The sequence below is a fragment of the Taeniopygia guttata genome, chromosome 4 (assembly GCF_048771995.1).
Source record: "Taeniopygia guttata chromosome 4, bTaeGut7.mat, whole genome shotgun sequence".
NCBI lineage: Eukaryota > Metazoa > Chordata > Aves > Passeriformes > Estrildidae > Taeniopygia > Taeniopygia guttata.
In genome coordinates, this window is record NC_133028.1 from 48,711,518 (window position 1) to 48,737,380 (window position 25,863).

The window sequence follows — 25,863 nt, forward strand, 5'->3', positions numbered from 1 at the left end:
TTTAATTATACTAATTTAAATGATCTTTTATATTTCTGCTAAAAAGGGAAGTCTTAAAATAATCAAATTTGAGATAAACTCTTTGGCTTCACACAACAGAGCACTGACAAATCTTGACGCAACCTGTTTTGATTTACCTATTATAGGCAGGTTGCAGTTACTTTCAATTTATCTGCTGGTCATAAGGACCCTTTTGAAATCTAGAATTTAAAAATTTCGGAATGAATGCAACAGTCAGCTGTTACTAGAGCTGTAACAGGTGTTTAGAGAGACACTGAAGAAGAAACTATAGGAGGTGCCAGTTTTGCTAATAACATAGCTGCAGCCCAATGAATGTTGCACTTCCCTTAGCAGCAAGAGAATGTTGTGTTGATTTCTCTGGAAGAGAGCCAAAATGCACATGTAGCTAGAGAAGTGGGTAGGGTGGAGCATCTTCAGCCTCGGCTGGTGGTAGAACCAGTACAGATAGGGACATTTGGAACAATGCGTAGCTGAGTTGGGCCTGGGCCGTTTTAGCTGCCACCAACCAAGTAAGATGGAAGTGTAAAAGTATATCAGTGAGTGACTTGGGCTTTAAATCAGAAACAGTGACAGGTTTTTCAGTATTAGAATTAGTATTATTGTAGCTCTCTAGATTTCCTTCCCCCCTGCACAGTGGTAGGTTATCCTGCTGGCATGTATTTTTTTTTTTTCCTGCTAGATGCTTTGTAAAGTCTTTTATGAACGATTAATCTAAATCAGTTCTGCTGCTTATGAATTATCTTTTTTACCATGCCTCCTTCATAGTGCTGTTACCCAGACTACTTGGCACAGACAGTACAAAATTCTGGTTTCAGAAAATTTGGAATCTGGAACTGTGGCCCAGCTCACATAATTCAGCTTAATTCTACAGTGATCTAAATGAGATTCACAAAAAAAAAACCCCAAACTCCTTAAAAACACGCTATCTCTGTCCACTATATGGATATGTAAGAAATTTTGTAAAAGGCTTACAGGATAACTTGAGAGTACAGATCTTTGCTGAGCTGGGCCTGCTGTCCTGCAGGATGAGCTTTTTTATCTAAACCACTTGAGCAATAGCCCCCCAGGGATACACCTGTGACCAGTCACAATTTTCGCTGTTTGTTAAAACGCATACATGAAATCACATGCTTTTTTGTGCATTAATCCTGCCTAAAAAGGTGGACTAGACACAAATCTAGGTCTCAGCCTGTGTTAGGGAGGGGGCCTGAGAGCAGCAGGTTGCCTAACTGGCTGCCAAGCCAAGGACTCATTCCAAGGTCCAGGAGCCTCGGCTCTGGAGATAGTGTTGGAGAGGTGTGTACGGCGGGGCCCTGCCTGTGTGCCTGGCTGGGCCTGGACCTTGGCCTCCGTTATCCCTTCTGCCACCCAGCGGGTCAGGGCAGCGGGGTGTGGGGCAGCCGGGCAAGCCGGGGCCGTGTCTGGGAACGGCAGCGGGACCAATGGCCCTGATGGCTGAGTGACTCTTGGCCCCTGGGCCGGCGCTGGTGGCAACCGGGACTTTTGCATCCTCCGCAGTTGCCCGCGCGTGGGGCGGTCTCGGACAGCCCCGCGCCGCCTTCTGTGGTGACACAGGGTGAGGGTGGCGGGGAGCCCGCGGCCGCCCTCAGCCCCGGACGGCGGGGCTCGGCCGGCGCTCGGCAAGCGGCCCGGCCCGGCCCGGCCCGGCCCGACGGCGCGGCGGGCACCGAGCGGCGGCTCCGCTCCGCGCCCCGCCGGGAGCTCCGCGGCGCTGCCGCCCGCCCCGCGGCCCCAGTACGCCCCCCGGGGAGGGGCCGAGCGGGCGGGCCCCGCTCCCGCCCCGCGGAGCCCGTGGGCAGGGGCCGCGCCATCCGCCACAGTCGCCGCGTCCCGCCGGGATGGAGAAGCAGCTCCCGGGCGCGGCCAACGCGTCGAGCTTTGCCGACGATGTGCTGCGCGTCTTCGGGGCCAACCACAGCCTGTCGGCGCGGCAGCTCTCCGAGCTGCTGCAGCGCCTGGGCGCCGCGCCCGCCCTGGGCTCGGCGCTGCCGCTCGCCCACCTGCACCACAACCAGGTACCGGCACCGCCACCGCGGCCACGGCCGGGCTGCAAACGTCCCGCAGCGAGGGCGCCGGGCCGGCTGGGCAGCTCCCTAGTGTCTTAAATCTCGCCGCCCTCGTGTTCCCTCACGGTGAAGCCGGGAAGGAGGGAGGGAGGGAAGGAGGGAGGGAGCAAATGTCGGCTGGCGCTCCGGGCTGGGGTTGCGGGCAGAGGTGCCGGTGCCCCGTGAGAGCGGGAGATGCTGCCGTGCCTCAGGGAGCTGCTGCGGCGCGGGCTGCCCCGGGATTGGCTCTCCGGCCTCGTTGCTCGGCTCTTAAACTCTCTTTTCCCGGTTAAATAGCATCTGTCCAACAGCAAGGAGTGTATGAGAAGCCGCTAGTGTTTCCCTCCGAGAGCTGAATAAGCAAATCTTCAGGACGTGTTGAAATGTAGTTGTCATGAGACAGCAAAAACTCTTATTATACAAACATGTCTGCTTGTGTAAAGAAACTTTTCCAGAAATTTTTACGTCTTTATTTAGGTTGAGTGCAAAGTGTATTTCCATCGGTTAATCTACAAAAGCTTTTTTAACTGATTTTAATTTACTGACTGGACATCACAGGAATATTACTTTTCTTTAAAACATTTGTACTCTGTTTAATGTTGCCATAAGAAACTCAGATCTCTCTGCTACTTTTAAAATCTGTGTAATTTCACTTACCTGGACCGTCCTGGACTCAATTTGTTTCCTTGAAGGGAAATTTTGAGATTGGTGGTGATTTCCATATGCTCAGAAATCAGAGGCACAAAGTTAGTCACAAAAATGAAAGCTGAATGACTGTTTTCTCTGGTTTGATTCCACTCCCTAAGAAACAGAAGAGGGATGGCTCTAGGGACCTTAAGAATTGGTTTTTAACATGGAGTAGTAGCTCTTCTGCTTTTTCTGTGAGGGAGACAAACCTTGATTAAGCTCTCTTTGTTTTAGAAAGGTTTAATTGGGACTTAATTGCCCTGAAATCAATGTAGTATTCAGTATAAGCTAGCAGTGTTTGCAGGAGTTGTTGCTTTCAAGTGTCACAAACTGGTCACTGTTCCAACTCAGCATGCTATAAACATAAACATTCTCAGCCACACATGCTAACTACAAGTTTACAGTGTTGGTTATGGCTGTGAAAAGCAGCTTTCTTTAAAAGGGCATAGAAATGAGTGGATTCTTCAGTCCTTCAGGTTTTCCGTCTGCAAAAGCACGTAGCTCTCGTACACAGGCTACGGAAGGGGGAAAAAAAGTAATGCTCTTTCTTATTACTATGAATGCGTGTTCCTTATAAGTAACCTCAAGTTTAACTGAAACAAATTTCTTTACAGGCCTGTTTTAATTATATTCATGTTGAATAATATCTAGGTTATCACACTGAAGTGATTTTTGAAATGAAAACTACTTTTTTACTGAGTTACTTGCATTCTTTCTTAAAATTTGCCTTATGGCTGCTCCATCAGCTTGAACCATTAAAGCAAGTGCATTTTGGTCCCTCATAGATGTCAGTATGTCCATGACTTTGGGCAGGTGGCACATGCAAATGCATACTCACACCACTTAAATCCTGCGTGATTGTTTTTAAACGCTGTGAGTTTTTGTGCTTACAAGTTGATAATTCAGCATCTGCTGGTTATGACAGAATGCCACACATGAAGTGGCCTAATACAAGTTTGGGTGTTGGAAGGCATCAGAAGCTCTTGACAGGGGAAAGTGAATACTTCTTGATAGTGATCCAGGTCTTCCTCAAGGCATCTGAATATATTCAGGCTGCATAAGTGCCTCACTGTAGGAGGGCAGAAGGTTTATCTTAGACTTTCAGTTCTTAACTTCTCTGTCCAGACCTAGTGGGATGACTCCCAGGCTTTTCTTTGAATCAAGATAACATACCCCTGCTCTTCAGAGATACTCTCATCCAAAGCCTGAAGGAATTTTTAGTGGAGAGCTGGTCTGTAAGGGACAGGTCATACACCACCTGTCAGGAGGGAATAGTCTCTGTAATGTTATCCCAGTGTTAGTGTTCCATTTTAATGTCTCATTCACAACAATTTTGGTAAGCCTAATAATGTCACAAGAAGATTCACAAGAAGCTCATCCATTTTCTTAAAGATTGAAAGTCTGGGTGTAAGCCAAAATAAGATGAATCTATTTCTGTTTTCCTTTGATACCAGGTTGACTTGAAAAGCAAAGAAAGAGTAAAAAATGATTTAATTTGTTGGTTGATAGTGTTTGAGCGTATACTTGTGTAGGTGTTTGTGGTAACTTGTGTCCTATGATGTCTGTAAAGATGCTAATTTTTTAATGTAGGCAAAAACCCTGGATTTTTTTGAGCACCATTTTGGATTTAAGTGTCACAAATTTCTTCTGCTTTTGGTCTCTTTTTGCTTTCATCATGTACTTCTATAATTATTTTTATTTTGTCTTAGTATTTTCTTTGCTTTTCAATTTTTCTGTTATCGCCTTTTCTTAATATGTAACCTAAGACTCCTTTTCAGCGAAATAAGTAGTAATTGAGCAAGCACAAATACTGAGCAGTGCTGGCTTTTTTTACATTTTACTGTGGAATTGCTGCACATTTTATACTAATAGGGGTAAAATTAACAATTGCAGTCTAATAGACATGATGGCTTGTTACTTGCTCTGTATTTTACATTATTAGCAAGATGTAAAAGCCATGAAACCATACTTGATCTTCCATCACTGAATTAATTGTAGTATGGCAGCCATACACATGTGCCAAAGGACTAAATGACATGCTCAAAATTTTTGGTCCAAAAATGCCTGGAAGCTAAATGGGCATTGGAAAGAAAGCTTGTTAATTTCACCTTTTTTTTTAATGCTTTGATGTAATTGGTAGGTGCTAAAATCATGCTCCTATTTCCTTTTTTGGCTTTCTATATTTATGCCAGTCTAGGTGGTATACCTGAGTACTGTGTTTTAATGTAATGCATTTTATTTTTTTAAACAAAACATTTTGACAAAATTAATTTTAAAATTAATATTTGTTATCAGCTATAATTACCTTTCCTCTCAGGATGAATCAAAATCTAGTAAGTTTAAAAATTTAGGACCAGGGTAGTATATTCTTTGATTTGAGGATTTTTGGGTAGTTTTTCACTAGTTACAACTTGTTCTTTTGAAACAATGGAGACAAGAGTGACAGAGTTAGGGTCTTGATCCAACACCATGATCTGATGTTGCCTGGCCAGTGAGATGCTAAATAGGCATAGTAGTTGTACCCTCTAAGTGTCTTATTTCTACAATATTTCCAATAAATTTCAGTATTTGTGGATATCTCTCAGCTCCCAGCATGGACATCTGCCTTGCCCATGTTGTGGGGTGTGTGAAATCCCTAAAGTGCATTCATTTGGGCAGCTTCATCTCATGGAGTGCTGCTTACTGAAGGAATTATTATCTGCATCATCCAGTTTTTACCTGTCCTAAGTGACACCAAGGTGTTTCCACATCAGCATTAGATGCTTTCATTTCTTGCAAGTAAGCTGAGGAAGGCACAGCTGTATGTCTTTATATTGCCTTAGCCATGCTCAGACTAAGTTAAAAAACAAAACAAAACAGAAAAAGGCAGGGGAAAAAAAAACCAACCTTGTTAAATAGAGGGGACAGAAACGACAGCAGGCTTAGTGAGTCAGGACATCATTTTCAGTCCCCTGTTCCATGAGGCTAAATTTTCTCTCTGATGAGATGGTCCTTCAGTCTTACAAAGTAAATATCTTATGTTTTTACAGCAGTGTGGTTGTGTTAATGTATTTATTTATCCTGAAAAGATAAATGCAGAGTTTTTCAGTGTGCAAAACAAGCCTTGTTCCACTCCAAGGCTTTGAAAAGATTAAGTCTTTTAATTAATCTTTTAATTGTGCTGGTGAACTCATGCAAGCTTGCTTTTCAGCTCTTGGATGTATGTCGGAGTTTACTGAGAGTATGAGGTGACTTATAACAATGAATCATTTATAAGAATCATTATCCTCTGGGTTTGTCCCTGATCAAAATAATAATAGTAATTAAATACAATGCTCTTTCTCAATTTCACATGAAAGAGCTCTTCTATGATGGTATTTCTGACTTCCATGTTTGTGTGTAGGCGAAGTTAAGATTGTCAGGTGTATTAATTTATGATGTGTCTCATTTAGTTTCTCTCCATTATCTGTTTTCCTACCTACGATATCACTTGGATTTTTGGGAATCAATGTTAATACTAATGTATTGCTATTTTAAAATGCTGATACTCTATTCTGTATTTTAGTAATGAAATAGTTAAGGAAGATTTCTTTCAGAGATAGTTATGGTGTAAATTCTCAACTCTTACTGGCTCATTTTTCTAACCACAGATGTCCAGAAATGGCTCCATGAGCTAGTAATAAGCACCATACAGGAACTACTGCTGTAGACCACAACTCTCCTCCCTTAGTTTTGTTGTGGGCATAATAGCCATGTATTTTGTATTATTCCAAAATGCAGAGTTAACAGTAAAATGATTAGACTTATAGCCAGTTTAGAAAGCTCTAGTGGTTTGTGTATTGGCCTTTTAAAGACTGTATCTTCAGTGATGATTTCTTTATTCACTCCTTTCATGTAGGTTAAATGGAGCAACATGTTTTAAAGCAAAAATCCATCTTCTGTTATAAGCTCTATTTCTTTTATGCATGATACTTCTTTGGCCTTAGCATTGACATTGAAAGATGAAATTACATGCACTTTGTTTCTGTATATATGAGCCTTTAGGGTCTCATGGCCTTAACAAAATTTGCTTTTCGGTTTAAGTTCAAGCATGTGCCTGAGTACTCTGCTAGACTGGCTTGTTAAAGAGGAAGGACAGAAACATCCTGAATGTAATTTAGCTAAAGGCATTTGAATTGGCCTGCATATTCTCTTCCTCCAAGCAAATCAAAGAGAGTCACATTCTGGTGATGAGTGCACGCCTTTCACCTTCTGGACAGTAAGAAAAATATTTATTAAGAGGAGCGGAAGCAGCTCTGATGAAATAAATGATTTGCAATCACTCTGGCTTATCTTTAGGAGTTAATTGCCTTATAAATAATAATGTTGAATTATTGGAGATGTGCTGTGTAATCTGAAGGCTGGCAAAACTGACAAGAGCAGGGAGTGACCATTTGTGTTTATTTTGCTAAGGCTTCCAGTGCTCGCTGCTTGCAGTCATACTGAGATTTGTTACAGGGAGAGTTATGCTGGAATTGATGTCAAATAGAAGAAAACATTTGGTTTTTTTGGTCTTGAGACTGAACCATAGTATGTGTTTGTTGTGTAACAATAACTGCACGAAACTATTGTGTGCACCCAGAAAAATAACATTTTCCCTGATATAGGACACTTTCCCTTATATACAAAATAAAGAATGTAAATGAACAAAGTGTTAGATGAAAGCTTTCAGCAGTTTAGAACATTTCACATAAAAACATTCAATTTTTTCTGTAGATGTATCTTTTATGATACTTTGTGGTTTGTACTTTATCTTTTTGGTTGAAAATGACAAGCAGAGGAACCAGCCTTGCCTTGCCCCTGGCCTGCTTTAGCACTGCTGAGTGCATTTATTATTGACCCATCAGACACTCTTATGTCCTGTGCTAAAGGCAAAGGGAAGATCCCAAGCAGGAGTTTATCTCATGGTTGTACAAGACAATGTTTGCCCTTAAGAGTTACTGCTATAAGACGAATGAAAAATGTTTGGGTTTGAATGAAAAATGTTTGGCTTTAGACCATTTTTAGGAGTTAATTTGGGGAGATAGATAAGAACTGTTATTGTAAAGTACAAGTGGTCACTTACATGAATAAGCTGTCACTGAATTACCAGTCCTTTTCTGGCATACTCTGTTACTGAGATTTTAACTGTATCTAGTCTGCTCTTAAAGTTAATTATTTTTTAATTGCATTAGGTTTTAAGTACTTTGAAGCTGTTTTTCCAAATATTTTGTGAGATTTAACTGTCCAAGTTCTCAGGGCAAAATATCTCCAAATGTCCCTTTAAAAAGTAGCTTATTGATTTGTGATTTATCTAACTTAAAGTACTTTGAATCATTTCTGCTTCACATCAAGCAATCACAGTATTTTAATGCACAATGTACATTGTGTAGACTTTCCTGAAAATGCATTACAGTACTTCCCTATTGTAATTCTTGGATTTCTCACTGCATGTCTTATTTTTTGTTTACGTTAATGTGTTAAGTTGTCAAAATCCCTTTTGGTTTCAGTGCTTGACTAGTGAAGAAATTTTTTCTTTGCATGGGATACCGAACAACAGTCTCATATCAAATTCCAGCTTCTCTACAATATGTCCTGCAGTTTTGCAACAGCTAATTTTTCACCCATGTGATCATCAGGAAAGCTTTGTGGACACATCTAAACCACATTCTTTGCAAGGTTAGTTACTATTACTTGCATCAATGCTGTGGCTGGAGTGGGGTTTTCTTGGAGGAATAGTAAGCATTTATAGATAACAGGATTGTCTTGTTTGGGAAGATGTGGTTCCAAAGTGGGAGCATTAACTGCTGTTTTAGGTCAGCAGACTATCCAAACAAAATTGGTATTGCTTGACAGTGATCTATTTAAAATGCTGTAAGAAATGTGAAAGAACTGACTAGAAAGCTATGGAATATTTTGCCCACTTAAGGAAGAGCCTTTCTGACTTGTTTTGCCTGGATGATGGTTTGTGCCTTGAAACATAAGGACTCGTAGCTGGTTAATAGAAGAGAAGATGAGTGTACAGAAGGGAAGTCTGTGCAAGTAGTTTGCAATGGGAAAGTAAACTTGGTGGAATCTGCATGTATGGAAATAGAGTTAGAATTACTTTGGCTACATTTGAGTGGAGTTATTTGCAGGCAGACTGTCAGGTAAGCCAGTGACAGGTTTACTGAGGAAAAATACTCATATTCTTTCCAAATTCTGACTCCTGCTTTCATGTCATCTTCTGTGATGACCCCTCCAGGAGTAAGATGGTTAAGTAGCCTTAATCTTCTTTCTTCCTCTTTTTCTCACTCTTGTTTCTATATTTTTTTTTGTGCACAGAGCTATACAATGCAGTGAAAAGCACTGGACAGGGAATATTTATCTGATTAAAGAAATCACTTGTTGCACTAAAAAGGATCAAATGTAATTCATTTGAGTCAGTATTCCAAATGAACTTACTGTTCCAAGGGAATCAGCTGCATTATTGTTAAAAGTTAAGATGTTGGATTACTACTGCCTAATGTCAGTGCTCATAAGAAGAGATACAGAAGTGCTTTTTGTAAATTTTGAAATACTGTATTAATAACATTCTGATTCATATAGGTGATAATATTTAATAAGAATTAGAGATCATTCCCAAAACATAGCTGTGCTTTGCTGGGTCAATGAAAGATTAGAATTATAATTGAGTAATCAGTGAAACCATGGCACCAATTTAGCATGACTGCTTGTATGATATGGAGACACATATTACCAAGAAGACCATAAGATCTGCAAGATCTGCATTGGAGAGTAGGGTCAATTATCCTCTTTTTTTTTTTTTTTTGAACATGGAATCCTGGACCTACAGTTAACCTCTTAAGTTTCTTAGGCCATACCTCTTGTTTTTCTTTCATCTGGCCAGCTCAGAAGCAATGTCCAGCTCAGAAGCAATGTCCAATAGCCAGATAAACAAAGCAGCCTTCTCCCTGCCCCTCCCTTGGCTGCAGCACAAGAAATCTGCAAGGCCCATGATTAGGACATTTTAAACTACTGCGACACACAGTGTTTGAACAGAGATTCCTAGAAAGACCCAGAGCTCAATGCAGCTGTTGATTTATACACCCCCACCCCATCACAAAGTGAATCTGTCAGTAGCATTGAGCCCAGATGATTTCAATTACTGCCCATGGAGCAAAATCCTCCATGCCTGTTTCCATCTGTGCCTATGTGAATTTTCTTCCCAGGGACCCCCACTGTCTTAACAACAGGCTGTCTTCCAAAATGGACTAATGGACAAGAGCAGAAGAAACCAGTCCAATGAGCTTTAGGAACAGCTACTCAGAATAAAAAAGAAGTGATGCCAAAGCAGAGTAGAAGTTGGAAGGCAACAGATGTTAATGTCTTTTGTCCTGGGATTTGTAAAACACCAGTCTAACCTATCTGATCTTGGGGCACACTCAAGTTCTCCCCTTGCTTGCTTCTCTGAAAGATAATAGGGAGGTGTATAGAGATGTATCAAACAGCTGAAACTGCCCAGTGGCATTACTCATGTCCAAGAAAAACATTTCCTGTGTTCTCTGCTTGACTTTTTCAGAAAGGTATTTAAGCACTTTCTCTTCATCCTAGGACAAGGTTAAGGAAGAGCCTGAGCCTGCCTGTTCTTACAAGGAACACTGCTGGGCAGCAGTGTTCTAAGGAGGGCATCTTCCTTGCACTCCTGCAGTTTTATGTTTTGGATTTCTTGTGCCTTTGGGTTTCTTGGTTGTCTCTTTATTGGGGCTACAGTTCAGAGACAGAAAGAGTAATAGTAGCTAGCAGAAATTGACTGAGCCATCAGTCTCAGGGGAAGAATTAGCACTGCATCTGAGTGCTGTGTTCTGGTACATAAAGTCAGACTACCCACATTTCTGAGATGTGTGGACTCATGAAAAGACTAGTGTGGATGGAGTCCTAATGAATAAAACCATTTTAAGGCACATGATATTGTGAAATAGAGTCCTTAGTGCAGGAACTTTGGCAACATTGGTTGTCTTGGAATTTTTTCAACTCAATTAAAAATGTACATTTTTTCACAGAATATGGGTAGATGTCCATGCACTAAACTAAAAGACTCTTGTACTTCTGTAGTAATCCCAAATGTAGACAGTGTTTTCTGACTCACGATGACACTGGAAACTCATTTATTATAAATGTGATTTCAAAAATATAGTTACAATCTTAATTGTAATTTAGTTTAATAAAAAGTAATATATGTAGCTTAGTGAATCTACCCATATCTAGTTGTGTGTTTTTCCTTTCTCTGTGTAGCTGTCTCAAAATTGGCAAATGAATGTTGTAATTGGCATTGATACATCTGCAAATGCTTTGAATGCTTCTAATGCTTTCTGTTCTTGACATAATATGAAATTCATTTTATAAAAGCATTGTGACACTGTACGGAGTAGAGCCATCCCAGTTGCAGGTGAGGAATTTAGCTTAGTGTGTTTGCCAGTTGTGTTCCAGGAAATAATATCAGACCATAATCTGATCTGTTAGTTTCTGCTATGCAGAGAGGAATTTGTGGTGACTTCCCTACATACATACAAACTCATAATGAAGCAACTTTCTGGATTACATGAAACTGTTCTCATCTAGGCAACATTGTGTTGGCATTGATTATTTTTTTTTAATTAATTTTTAGAGAAAAACTGTCTTTTTGGATTACTTCATAGTTCTATGGCATCATTTGGGGCACCCTTGTAGACCTCTTTAGTACAACTTTTAAAGTTTTTGTCTGTACTCATAGGAATTTGAGATGTCACTGGGGGAAGAAAAGTTATCCATAACACAGCTTTGTAAGTGCTTATGAGCAACAGCAACCACGCCCCTCCAACCTATAATTCAGGCTCTAGAATAATTATGGTACAGATTTGTGTGAGTCCTGGTGCCTGAACATTAAATATCTGAGATTATGCATATGGTGAAGGAAACCAAATTATGCTGAACCCTGCTGCATTTACTAATTCTCAGGAAAGATTTTTGCCATTGTGTACCTACATCACATATCCTTGTTTTTGAACCTAGAACCTCTTATTATATGCACTTTCCTTTCTTTATTATAATTGTCTCAACTATCAGCTATCTATCACCTCACCTGTTGATAAACACTTATGGGCAGCATTTTCAGCCAGCAGAATTTGTTTAAATGACAGGAGGAGGGAGGAGGGTTAGAAACTGAGCTATCACCTCAGGGTGATTTATCAGGAAGGATTTTTATATCTGGTACAGCCAAGACAACAGTCTTTTTATCATGGAGTTTCTTAGAAGTAAGTGTCAATTGGATCTGACACTGGGACTAGTAAGAAATTTTGTCTTTCCTCTATGCTATAGCTGCTGTTGGCGTAGGCCTTAATTTTTACTCCTCATTGACTGTAGAGAGACCTTATTTATATTAGCAGCAGATAGGCAAGCCCATATATTCCACTAGCATGGTTTCCATTTTTAATGTGGTTGTCCCAGAAAGTGTTTTCAGATATTTCCTTTCTGCAGGTATGCATCTTAACTGCCTATGCATGTAAGAATTTTGTATTTGTGAGTTTTATTTTCAACCAAGGAACGACTCTTTTACCAATTCCATGCCAATTTAACAATTAGAGAAATCACAAGCAGAATGAAGTGGGTGTTATACTAAAATATTCTGTATTTCTCTTTGTTTATCCACAGTTTGGGGATTTGGGTTCCTGGCTGTGTCTATCATTAACTTGGCATCACTTCTGGGATTGATTTTAACTCCTCTCCTAAAGAAGTCATATTTCCCCAAGGTTCTAACTTACTTTGTGGGCTTGGCCATTGGTACTCTCTTTTCTAATGCAATTTTCCAGCTCATTCCAGAGGTAAGCAAGGGGAATCATTATTTGGTTTGCATACTTGTTTCTAAAGATCTATGTCACGTTGTTCATGATCTATGTCTTGTTGTTCAAGATCTATGTCACATTCTTCCTTCTTGTTGGGAAGGACCAAGGGCTATTCTGTCTCTAAAGAAAAAGAGAAATACACTGGATAAAGTTGTAGTGAACTTCAATAGGCTACACTGTTAATATTTTGTCCAAGTTTAAAAAGTGTAATGAGATCAGAAACTTTTTCAATTTCTGCTCATGGAAACCGATGGTTGGTATAGAGACAGTTTTTGTAATAGAGGGGTATCTGTGCAGTGTGACGTTTGTTTGTTTTTCTGGAAATGTACTAAGATTACAGACTAATTTGCATTGTTTTTTTCTTTACTGTTAGGCATTTGGGTTTGACCCAAAAGTTGATAACTATGTTGAGAAAGCTGTTGCTGTGTTTGGTGGATTCTATATTCTCTTCTTCGTGGAAAGGATTCTTAAAGTGATACTAAAGCTCTATAACAAGGTAATGAAACCCATCACTAACTGAATGAGCCTTGACTTAAAGTACCTGTCATATTTTGTGAGATACTTGCTAGATGAATAAAATGTGGAATTCAGCCTTACTGTGTGTTCTGATACATCGGTTTAAAATCCATGTGAATAGGGGAAGAAATCTTCACTTTTTTGAGGGAGCTACAACCAGCTTTGGGAATGGAATCCAGATGTGAGTGTGGTCTGCTCTCTTTGGTATATACTCCAGTTGCTCTCTACAGCCAAGTTGTTGCTGTGGTAGCTAAACACATCAGAAAAAAGTGGAAATATGTAAGAGGTGGAGAGAATGAAGTCTGCCCATGGAGCTCCTCTTTGGGCGGGAGAAATGAGTGTGACAAATACACCTTCTTAGTCATCTGCAAAGTGCAGCTGCACTGATAGGGCCTGACTGTCCTTCAGTAACTTCAACTCTGTTTCTCCAAGCTCTGGTACACAGACCTGCTCAGTGAGCAGTGCAGTTGTCTCCTTTTGCCCAGGGCTCTGCTTTCTGCCCCATTGTCAGAGTATTTGTATGCTCACTTGAGTATTGCTGATACTGAAATGTGCTGATACTGAAAATTATGATAATCAACTGTCTCTCGTTTGCAATAGCTAGAAATAGAAAAAATAATTTTATTTTTCTTTAACTGTGTAAGCAGACAAAGGCTAATGAGCTCTATTTGACAAGCAACCATGAATAACCCACAAATGTTGATCACTTTTGGTCAGGTTGGCTTGGGAGGTTCTACATAAATGTATAAAAATGAAAAGTGTCCCATGTTTTCTGATTAGTTTAAAGTAAGAGATAAGTTAGGAACTGAGATACATTTAGAGTTAATTAAAAAAATTAAATGGTCACTCCTGCTCATTTCAGCAATCACTTGCTGTTGAAAGCAAGGCAGCATGAATATGATCTCCCACCCACCTTTTCCTTTTTGTCTTTATTTTCTTACATTGCTATTTTGCTTTTATTTTAATTAGCTACCTACTTGTTTATTTGTCACCTAGACTGGCCACGATTACTTTGAAAATAGAGAAGAGATTCATTCTCAGGATAAGACTAACTCTCCCAAACCACCATCATCCAGCAATGGGGGCAAATGTTATGCAAATTCAGCTGTCATAGAGAGCAATGGAAATCTTGGTTTCGACAGCATCAGTGTGGTCTCAGCACAGGTATGAAAATTATGTCTATTTACTTATTTTTTCCCTACCAATTATATAAGCATATCTGAGAGGATTGTTAATATGTATTTTTATTATTTTTGTCAAGTTTTTGTAGACTTACAACTTATAATTTGATTGAATCTATGAAAAAAATACAGGGTTTTGGGGCAAGCTTGAAAAAGCTGAATGATGCACTCAATTTGTAGCCAACAGAAAGGGCTATGTTATATCAGCGTTGGAATGGGTTGGACAGAGAGATGTATCTCATCAGAATTTGAATTTATATTTAATTTGGTTAATTTTGGTTTTGTTGTTAATGTTGTGCTTAAAGAGAAATGGTGTGTTTTGCTGTTGTGATAAAATTGATCATACAAAATGATCCATATTTTTTTCCTGGTTACATAAAGCCATTAAGTTTGAGAACCTGATTCTGCCGAATCAATGATTAAAGAGAAAAACTGGTACAGTAACTTTCAGGCAGTATATTGTGAGCACTGCTTGTGATAACAATGTATTTGGATACTGTGGGAATCACAGAGGTGGTATGTTGAGACAGAAGTCACTCCTCCTGGTTTAAGTATTATTGTCTTTCAGATTTGTTCTCTGTATTTCTCTGGTTTTTTTTGTCATACTGCAAATACAGCTTCCTTCTGTTTGAGAAGAAAATGGAAGTAAGGAAGAGAAAGTTTTGTGCTTCTTTAGTCTTTTTCCATGTGTAGAGAGGAGCAGTACTGTGCATGGAGGAGCATTACTGTGCCTTATTAAAAAAAATTAAAAGCACATAGGAAAAATTTCAGATGTCTTAAGGCAGACATTTTTCATAGTAGAAATTTTTGGTTTGCCATCCATTTTTATTAGCTAATTAAGTTAGTTGTGGGGAGCAGAGAGGAGCAAGCAGGAGAGCAAGTCAAAGGCAGTCCCTAACAACCAGGAGAAAATCTGGGAGTTCTGCATTGCCACTACAGGCTCACAAGGCATTTGATGCACACAGTTTAAAATGCCAGAATTGTACTTGTCCTTACCCTAGAAATGTCATGAAGTGTGCTGGATACTGAACATCTTAAAAACTAGAAGAAACAAACTTAATTATTAAAATTACATAGGCACCAGGAGGGAAATAGTATTATGAGTGTCTGTGAGTTTTATTTTGTAGATTTATAAAACAAGTAAAAGAAGCCTCCACTCTCTGCAGAGACAGAAACAGTGGCCAGCAGGACTTGGGAAGTGATCATTTCCCTGCGGCACTGCTGAGGCTACACCTCGAATCCTGTGTTCAATTTTGGGTCCCTCACTACAAGAAAGACCTTAAGGTGCTGGAGTTTGTCTAATGTAGGGCAACCACGCTGGTGAAAAAGTTGGAGCATGATCCCTATGAGGAGCAGCTGAGGGAGCTGGGATTGTTTAGCCTGGGGTAAAGGGGCTTGAGAGGGACTTTATCACTCTGTACAGCTGTCTGAAAGGAGATTGTACCAGTTGGAGGTTGGTGTGTTCTTTCCAGTATTAAGTGACAGGACAAGAGGAAACAGCCTCAAATTGTGCCAGAGGAGGTTTAGATTGGATATTAGGAAAAAGTTCTTCATGGAAAGGGTTGTCAAGCCCTGGAACAGATTGCCTGGGGAAGTGGTGGAATCACCATCTCTGGAGGCGTTTAACAGGTGCGTAGAGATGTTGCTTAGAGATATGGATTAGTGGTGGACTTGGTTAATTAGGTTTATGGTTGTACTCAATGACCTTAGAGGTCCAACCTAATGGTTGTATGATAATGTGCAGCATCAGAAAAGCCATCATTGCCCTTGTTCTCCTCCATGAGAGTCGAAGGGCTGGGTCAGGGGAGGGCCAATGTGGCCGAGGTGCTTTGGGGCAGTTAGGGTAATGACAGGAGGGTAGGGATGCATTCAGCTTTACAAGAATATACTATTTAAGACAAAACCATTTGGCATTAGCTAATGTGTACTCAAGAGAATTTTAATGTGTCCTCATAATCGACATCTTGTTAAAGAGGGCAAATACAGTAGTCAGAAATCAAAATGAAGGCTTTAAAGAGGGAGTTTGAAGCCTGACTGTGCCAAGATGTGGTAACTATTTCCAGCTATGAGGATCCAGCTATATTCTCTCCTTTAATGCCAGAAGAAATTGACTATCAGAGTAAATGTTTAATTAGTCACCTACTTTCTGTTTTCACTTGCAGCAGTAAGTGCGGTCTTGGAAGCCTTTGTGCTCTACTCAGATTTTGTATCTACTATGCATTGTAATATGGCTTGACAACAGAAACTTTGAAGGAAAGTTATTTCAGAGACAAATTGCTGGAACATCTGTGTTCTTGAGTGCACATTGTTAGAGCTGTGTAACAAAACTTTACAGTGCCTTTAATTATTGCCTGGTGGCAGTGTCAGGATTCCTTCTTGGTCCTGTGGGCTCTTCCAGACGACGTCTGGTTCATGTCTGAGGGAATCAGACATGTTTGAAATAGCAATAGTAATCTGAGATATCGTAGGATAAAATAAGAGAGTTTCTGTATAATTTTTTAAGTTTGTGAATGAAGGAGGGGCCATTACTTTTTGAAAAGCCCCTTGTGTTTAGAAGAGCATAAATACCAAAGATGTCTTTGGTTTACCATAGGCTGTGGAGATACAAATGATGTAGAACTGCACTAATACTTAATAAAAATTAAACCTGATAGTCCAGCTGGGTATTACAGAGCTCCTTCGCTGACATCTCTTTTGATGTATGCTAAACTGCCATGACAAAATGGAAATAATCCAGAGGAGACAGACATTGCTAATTCTTTGCTTTGGAATCTTATGTGTTTGTAGGGTATTTGTCAGTAATCTGCTTTATCTTAAACATGAAGAATATGTATGACTCATTTATCTACTTCTACTGGATACATGATGTAGTAAAGTTCAGAATGTAAATCCAGAAAAGAAATTACATCGTACTTTATATAATTTAGAGGTGTTGTCAAGACATTATTTAAAATGGATTACATGTAAGAATTATGATACTTCAGAACAACACAGTAAATGTAAATGACGGATAGCCATATATTTATAGATATAGATATAAAATAAAGGTATCTCAGAAACAGATTCCTAGTTTATAAACTGCAGTTGTTTCTGCATTTTGGAAGTTTGGATCAATAAAGTAATTTTTAGAAGTAAATCAATACTGGTACCCTAAATTAATTGTAATTGCTTAAAATGTTCCTTTCTTGTGGAAAAAATGGGTGAATTATTTAAAATGAAAATTTGTGCATTAGATCAAAATCTGTTTCTTCAGTGAACCTAGAAATATGTGCAAGAAAGATGATGTGCTTTAGGCAAAAATCAGGATGGTCTACAAAACAATGCTTCCTCCAGTTTGTAGTCGCTTGAAGGATGATCACCAGGGAACAGAAAAAAATAGAGAACAGATCTTTACCTCAGGAAGCTGGATGAATTGGTGGAAGAGCTTTGCTAATTGTATTTGGGTTTTCTTATACTTATGTATTTTGTGTGGCTTCCTTTGTAATACTTCTTTCTTAAAGTGACTTTCGGTTTATCTTCATGGATTAAGAGAGATTAATAATTTCTATTACTTGTAAGTGATCCTATCTCAAGCAGAAATAGTACAGGTACAAATTAATAATCTCAAAAAAATGATTGGCACTGCTTGTGTTGGAGGAAATGTTGAGAGGAAAACCTTCAAAAACTAAAGGCAAGTGTGTAGTACAAATCTAAAACCTATGTTTTTGAATCAGCAGGGAACCTCCTGACTTTTTGATACCATTGCTCATTTTTGCATCATAAAAGTGTAATTTCAGAACTTCCTGTGGACTGAATAGGGGCTGCTTTGTGGTGGTTTTGGCACAACTCAACCAAGGCTTTATTATCTATGAGTTCCAGGCAGTGCAATAGGCACCTGACTCAGAAATTCCTGACCTGAACTTTTGTCCTGTCCCAGGGCAGCTCCTAAATACAAGAATGTAGTTAGATAAGAGTCCTGTGACTCAAATAATGCAACAGACCTTATAGCTCTGTCCTTAACGATTTTGCAAGGATTTATTGATCATTTTATTTCCTTGAATTTAAAAAATCAGCTTGCCTGGTAGCATTTGCATATGGCAAAACTAAACCAATTTGCAATGTTGTTTTTAATAACTAAAGAAAATTTCTTGGAATACTCTTTGGCCTTCTCCTAAGGAGAAGGAGATGTTCCTCTATATCCTTCTTCAAGAAGTGGAGATGTGTGTGGTTGAGGGGAGAGCAGTGGATATTGCCTGCCTTAACTTAAACAGTGCTTTAGACAGTGTCTCTCACAACATCCTCACAGGCAAACTCAGGAAGTGTGGAACGGATGAATGGACAGTGAAGTTTATTGATAAGTGGCTGAATGGCAGATCTCAGTGGGTCAGGGTGTAACTGGAGGCCTGTCACTGGTGGTGTCCCCCAGGGTCCAGTACTGGACCCTTTATTGTTTAACCTATTCATCAAGGACTTGGTAAACCTGCCTCCTGAACAGTTCACTGACAACACAAATCTGTGAGGAGTGGCCAATACCCCACAGTGCTGTGCAGCCCTTCAGAAGGGCCTTGACAGGTGGGAGACATGGGCAGAGCAGAACCTCCTGAAATTCAGCAAAGGGAAATGCAGGGTCCTGCACCTGGGAAGGAATAACCCCAGGCACCAGCAGGGGCTGGGGGCTGATCTGTTGGAAAGCAGCTCTTCAGGGAAAGACCCGAGTTTGTTCCCCTGGTGGAGATCAAACTGTCCATGAGCCAGCAGTGTCCTTGTGGCCAAGAAGGCCATTGACATCCTGGGGTGCACTGGGAAGAGCATTGCCATCTGGCCAAGGGTTCCTGCCCCTCTGCTCTGCCCTGGTGAGGCACATCTGGAGTGCTGTGTCCAGTTCTGGGCTCCTCAGCACAAGAGGGACGTGGAGCTCCTGGGGTGGGTCCAGCAGAGGCCACAAGGGCGATGAGGGGACTGGAGCGTCTCTCAGAAGGAAAGGCTGAGGGAGCTGGGTCTGTTCAGCCTCGAGAAGAGACAACACAGAAGGAAACTCATCAATGTCCGTGAGTACCTGAAGGGAGGGTGTCAAGGGGATGGAGCCAGGCTCTGCTCAGTGATGCCCAGCAACAGGACAAGAGGCAATAGGCAGAGACTATGGCACAGAAAGTTCCACCTGAGCATGAAAAAGAACTTTTTTACTGTGCAGGTGACTGAGCACTGGAACAGATTGCCCAGAGAGATTGTGGAGTCTCCCTCAGTGGAGATACTCAGGTATCATCTGGATGCAATCCTGTGCCATGGTCTTGAGGAGGGGTGTTGGACCAGATGAACCCCTCTGGTCTCTTGCAGCCTTAACTAATCAGTGATTCTGTGCTTTGTATGTCTGTAGGCACACATATATTACTGCTTTTATATTCCAGTAAGTAAGCACCAGTTAATGCTATATAAGTAATTTGGTTTTTATTAATGGGGGAAATCTATAATGCTTGCAAATATTCTGTAAATGCAGTATGTGTGTATAGAAATTCATCAAATGGGTCACCAGGAACTTTTAGGGGAGCTTAGTTTGTGCTTGAAGTTAAAATGGCAGTTCCTTCTACGTGTGTTCAGGTTTTTCATTATTTCATGGCACCACATGTATAAATTGCTTCCACTTCTGGGGAGAATTAGTGAGATCCCTGGAGGGTATGTGCACTGCAGTTTTATATTAGCCTGTTGATTTCATGCTCTGAGCCTTTAATTGTGCAGTCAAAATTAGCCACCACTGTTTTTATTAAACATTCACTTTATAGAAACTAATTTGAACAGCTGGACTTGACTATCATTGCCCAAAATTAGAAATAAACCTTATGGAATATCTGAATGTGTCTATACTGGAGACACATTCTACAGTGTAGACACATCATATATATAATGTAGATAGAATTCTGTTACTGCAATAGCTGAGTGTGTCTCTAAGACAATGACACAGTGCCAGTTTTAAATACAGATGCTACCAGTCACTGAGATCAGATCCTTCTGACTGTACATGCTTATATAGAGGTGGCAAAGGAGGCTTGGGACTGTCTTCATCTGACAGAGACTCCAGAGAGACAGTCGGACCACTGTGTCCTGAATTGCTTCCTGTCTCAGCTGAAGGGCATCCACTTCTCAGTCAGAAGAGTGAGTGGGTTGTGTATGTCACCTTGTTGAAACAGAAAACATTTGGTGCTTCTGCTGTGCCATTTGCTTTTTGGACAAAGCAATTTGGTCTCTATATGCAGCAGTGCTTGAGTTTATACTTGGCATTTATTTAAAGACAGAAGCATGATTCATTGACTTCTTTATTCAGTGCTTTGTGTAAATGTTTTATTCTATCTTTTTTTTTTTTTTCAGGAAGAAGCCACCCAAAGCAGCTTATGCAAGTGTCTTAAGGGGCGTCCACTGTCAAAGATTGGGACTATTGCTTGGATGGTGACACTGAGTGATGCAGTACATAATTTCATAGATGGCTTGGCTATTGGGGCTTCTTTCACTTTGTCTCTGCTTCAAGGGCTCAGTACCTCCATAGCCATCTTGTGTGAAGAGTTTCCTCATGAACTGGGTAAGGAACTTTATTACACATGTTGTTTGCTGTGAAAATCACTGTTGTAGGTTGTTGTGTTGGTGTAAAGTTGGCAGAGGTTGAAAGGAAGTTTAGACAAATTAATAGAAAAAATATTCATCAAAAAGTTACCAAGCACCAAAACACACATCTGGCACAGGAAGTTCCCATGTGCAGGTGGGTGGAAGCTAGGAGCATATATTGGACAGGTACTAATTATCCTGTATATATATGGTGCATACAGTGTTGTATTAATTAATTTTAAATGCAAAAATCATCATATATGTGTGTCCCTGTGCTCTTAGCTCAATCTTGCATCACTATTTGTTTAGAATATTTCAGTTTCCTTAGTTTTAAAGGGAAATCCTCATCACCTGTTTGAATAAAGAAAAACAGCACAGGGTTATAATGTGTATACAAAAAATGTCTTTTCTTCTACTTCCTTTGATATCAGAAAATAACCGAAATATCATTTTCTGAAGATGATTTTCTCTTTGATTCTTTTAGGGGATTTTGTCATCTTGCTTAATGCAGGAATGAGTACTCGGCAGGCACTGTTTTTCAATTTCCTATCTGCATGTTCTTGTTATGTTGGGTTGGCCTTTGGAATATTAGTAGGCAACAACTTTGCTCCTAACATCATCTTCGCTATAGCCGGTGGAATGTTCCTGTACATCTCTCTGGCAGATATGGTGAGATATAATTTCATTTTCAGTTATTTATCTCTCTGCAAAAAAAACCCCATATATTCCACTAAGTCTCTTCAGTAGAACTTAGTATTTTCTCCTTTCATGCCAGTGACCAATAACAATAATGATAATAATAATAATAGAATTTTGTAACTTAAACACTTAGTGGAGGTCCACAAATAGTTATTGTTAGCAATAGGTAAGACTTTATAAAGTCTCACCTATCCATAACAAGTTATGTTCATTCGTGAAACACTAAAGCCTTTCACCTCTATTATTATAGAAAGGGGGTTTTAGACAGATACAAGCCTTTCATGAATTTGGCCTGGTTTAAGCAAAGAGTAAAAAGTGTATTAACACTTCGTTTCAGCATTTTAAAGTGTCACAATATTTCATCTTATTATTTTAAAAGGCTTGTTTTTCTATTTAAACCATGTGAAAGAAAAGCAAAAAAAGAAAGGTAAACAGAATGAAGTTAAATATTAAGTTTTGCATTGAATAAAAGGTGTTGTGTAACCACAGAGATAATGAAAAACTTGATTTAAATTCTATCCGGGTTCAAGTCAAAGAGTGCCAGCCTCATTTTCTTGGTTCTGACAAAAATTTTTACTGAGTTCTCTTCATAATAATCTGTCTACCATTTATTTTTCAGCGTGTTAGAGGATATAAGGAAAAGAAATGGTGCTAAAATCCAGGTTGTATTTAGACACTGGGAAAAAAAATCTGGACTCATAGGCATTTAGCAATATTCCATAATTTCCTCTTACAATGATGTTTTGTCTCAAAACAAGAGAGATCTTTCAAGAGTTTTAAGTTTCATTATGTTTAATTCAGTGTTGTAAGAACAGATGCAACAGGTGCAAAGGTGTTTTCATCTGCCACATGAGAATCCATTTGAGTGCAGAACTGGAAGAGTGAGGCCTAAATCTGAAAAAAATTGAGACCCCAGTTTGGTTCCATGGGTTTTTATGAACTGTCTTGTATTTATAGTGACTGTTTCATTAAATATGGTTATAATTTAGGTAATAGTATAGGATTTCATATGTTGTTAGAGTTATAAAAAATATAAGTAGTTTATTTTATAAGCTTGTAGTGCCTTAATTGCTAATGCTTTTTGTTTAGCTTTACTCATATAATGAATAATAATGCACTGAACTCTCATTTGTAAAATTCGTGGCATAAATTTGTAGTGACTCAAGTTTGTTATTAAACCCATCAAAGTAAGTAACATTCTTTTCCTTGTATCTGTTGTTCTGTTCTCTCCATTCCTCTCTGTCTGTCTCTCTCCCTGTACCCTCCTCTCTTTATAGGTTTTTGGATTGTATCAGTTACCTATCTGAATTTTTCTTCCCCCTGAAAAGTCTGAAATAGGGTATTGAAGTGCTCTGTACAGAGATCTGGCTTTCTACTTTCTTATGGTTTTTCCACACTTCTGGTTTGCTTGTCCAGAAGCAGGTAGGATTAACTGGAATGCCATGCCTTCCTCCTTTTCTTTTTGCTGATCTTTTTTATGCCAATATTGGCATAGTACAATCTCTGCCAATAGGATCACTGAGTGGGGTGGCTGTGGGCAGGTGGGAATGTATGCTGAGGTGTGTGCACAAATGAGCCTTGCTGTATGGCATGAAGTCAATCTAGTTTTGCCCTGTTGTGCAAGAGTGTGACGGAGCTCTGGAGCCATTTCTGGGAAGCTTTGGGCTGTTCCCGCTAACCTTAGCCTGTTCTTCAAGAATTGCATTACCTTCAATTGCTGTGTTTGTGTTGTGAGATCACATACAGTTTCTGAGTTAGTCAGCCTGAAGGCTTCCTAACTAGAGCTGAAATAAACTGTCTTCATTATGTTCTGGTTATACTATTCTCAGCAGAACAGGAGAATACTTTAAGGCTTATTTCTCAAAAACCACTGTAGTTGATTTAACCTGCAGCAAATACATATCCTGAATATCCAATGCAGGGAACTTCATACCTGTGCTGTTTTGCTGTCACCTCCACTGGCTCCAGAGGCAGTATCTTTGTTTTTGCAGTTAGCAGTGGATCAGTCACCTTGTGCTCTTGTATTAACCTTTAAGATGTATATTGTGGAATGAAGAATCCCTTCATGGCACTGTAGTGTCCTAGTGCATCTGTTACCAACAGTTTCACACCCGTCGTCTTCCTCTTCTTCCTTGCTTGACCTAATGAGCCCACCAGACCTTCCACATGTGAAAGGTTTCTGATTTCTGAGGGGTTGTCCATGTTTTCATCTTCACTTCATTTTCCTTTAGATGAAGCAGAAGAATCCTAATCTTCTGTTTCCCAAACAAGGATTTCTCTCTATAGCAGTGAAGGAAGAAACAAAACATTTAGCAGTACAAGGGCAGCTGTTCCTAGCAACACATGGACCAACATTTGGAACCTAGGAGGCTGCTAGAATCAAAAAGGGAAAATTTACATGAGACACAGCCAGATGAAGCTACCGTAGAGAGAAACAAAATGCTGTTTCATCTTACCACTCCTTGTTGGAGTGGTTTTTCAGGGTAATTAGGGTGATATTTTCCTGTGACTGCCTTCACCCTCTGTTAGTTCTAATATTCAGTCCAGAGTAGCAATATGGTTCAGTTCTTAATGCCTTAAATTAAGTATGCTACCACGAGATGGCAATACTTACCTAAAAATATCCCTTTTTTCAGTTCCCAGAGATGAATGATATGCTGCGGGAGAAGGTGACCGGAAGAAAGATGGATCTGACGTTCTTCCTTATTCAGAATGCTGGTTTGCTAACGGGGTTTACTGCTATCCTGCTCATTACCTTGTATGCAGGAAATATTGAGCTGTGAGAATGGAATCAGGATTGGAGACATCAAGCTAATTGCAAATGGAAGACACTTGAAATCCATACAGGGACATTCATTTAATCTACTTGGTTTTGAAATGGTGGCAAGGCCCATCCTGTCCCTCTTGCCCCAAGTACAGGAAATTCTTTTTTAGGACTTGCAGTTGAACCAAATAGTAGGAGCTGTCAGCTTCTGTATGATGCCAAAAAAATTATGCTAATATTTTTATTTCTACTTAAAATTATCAGACATATCTGAACTGTTAAAGAGGAAGGGTGTTACTTGGCCAGTAGAATTATGCAATACATGCAGCTACATGCAACTCCAAACCAACTGAAAGCTGAAGTCTATAAGGAAGATGTGTATTTAAAAGAAAATAATACAGTTTCATGTCCTTTTTTAACTGTGATGAAGGCAAGCAGTTTCAAAACTGGTTTATTTTTATAACTTTTGTTGCAGGATTTGTCTGCGTAACATCTTCATTCCCCACCAAAAAAAAAAAAAAAAGAAAAAAACCAAAAAATTTCAGAGTAGGTACTAATGAAGCTAAGATTTTTAATTACTAATTAACACTGGAAGGAAAGATACCAGTTCCTGCTTTTGATCTTTTCTCTTCATAAGTGCACTAGGGAATTGTTGATTTATTTTGAGAACCACTTTTTTTAATTAGAGGGAACCTGTGTTAAATTTATGACTGTTTATCAACTCCATAATATTTTAGAAACATTGAGTACTTTAAATATGTTCAAGTATTGTGTATTCTATGAAAATAATAAAGTTTTATACTTAAGTTTCCCATAAAACCCCTTTAAAAATCACTTCTTTAGTCTTACAAAGGAGAATGTAGGGGAAAAAAGTGCTAAAAATTAACATTCCGTTATGTTTTCTTCATAATTTGAATGATTTCTTTGTATGCAGTTGGGTGGAATGAAATGATAATAAAATTTAAAAATTCTTACCACAATCTGTTGCATGTGAAATTTCTAAAATCATGCTTATATATATGAGTTCTTCTGAAAAAAACAAGTAATCTACTCATTACTAATCTGTTGTAAGATGAGCACAAGGAAATTAATAAAAAAAATACATTCCATTGCAGTCACCACTTTTCTTTGAAGGAATTGTTGTTATTCTCCAGTAAGTTACTTTTTTCATTGATTCTTAAGCAAGTTTTACAGCTTCAACGGAGATACTATTTTTTGATGTATTTCTCGGCTGTAGGAAGGTACAACTATTTTATTTTTAATTCTTTATTAAAATATTTTTTCTGCCAGGCAAAGTATTTATTTTGGTACTTTATTTGAATGTCATCTCTAATTACCTTAGGAAAAAAATAACTTCTCTAAGTGACTGTTTAATAGAAGCTTTAAGGCAAACTGCACAGGAGTTGTAAATAATACTTTAAAATATGTTGTAAGTGTTAAAATGTAAATATAGTAGCCAATGATACTTGCTGTATGGAAAAACATTTATTAGTCATTTTGTG

The 25,863-nt window shown here is 39.3% G+C and overlaps 1 protein-coding gene across 2 annotated transcripts; it reads left to right on the top strand.

The window, feature by feature from the left end:
• Positions 1–1,700: 1,700 nt before the first annotated feature.
• SLC39A8 (solute carrier family 39 member 8) lies at positions 1,701–25,341 on the top strand. 2 transcript variants are annotated; one of them, XR_003960099.4, is made up of 9 exons: positions 1,701–2,057; positions 8,282–8,450; positions 12,441–12,610; positions 13,005–13,127; positions 14,144–14,311; positions 20,668–20,875; positions 21,383–21,567; positions 22,875–23,019; positions 24,234–24,370. XR_003960099.4 is itself a non-coding variant. In XM_030271671.4 (8 exons), exons 1-8 carry the CDS (start codon positions 1,881–1,883, stop codon positions 24,378–24,380), a joined length of 1,347 nt encoding a protein of 448 aa, XP_030127531.4. In that variant the 5' UTR covers positions 1,708–1,880; the 3' UTR covers positions 24,381–25,341. The 2 variants fall into 2 exon arrangements, 1 of the variants encoding a protein (XP_030127531.4); XM_030271671.4 differs by lacking the exon at positions 22,875–23,019 and having other exon boundaries at positions 1,708–2,057; positions 24,234–25,341.
• Positions 25,342–25,863: the final 522 nt, after the last annotated feature.

Excerpts from the sequence above, each read along its gene's own strand:
- SLC39A8 (XM_030271671.4), top strand. The coding sequence starts at position 1,881 with ATGGAGAAGCAGCTCCCGGGCGCGGCCAACGCGTCGAGCTTTGCCGAC. Across the intron at positions 2,058-8,281 it reads CCCACCTGCACCACAACCAG|TGCTTGACTAGTGAAGAAAT; the intron begins GTACCGGCACCG and ends TTTTGGTTTCAG. Across the intron at positions 20,876-21,382 it reads AGAGTTTCCTCATGAACTGG|GGGATTTTGTCATCTTGCTT; the intron begins GTAAGGAACTTT and ends TGATTCTTTTAG.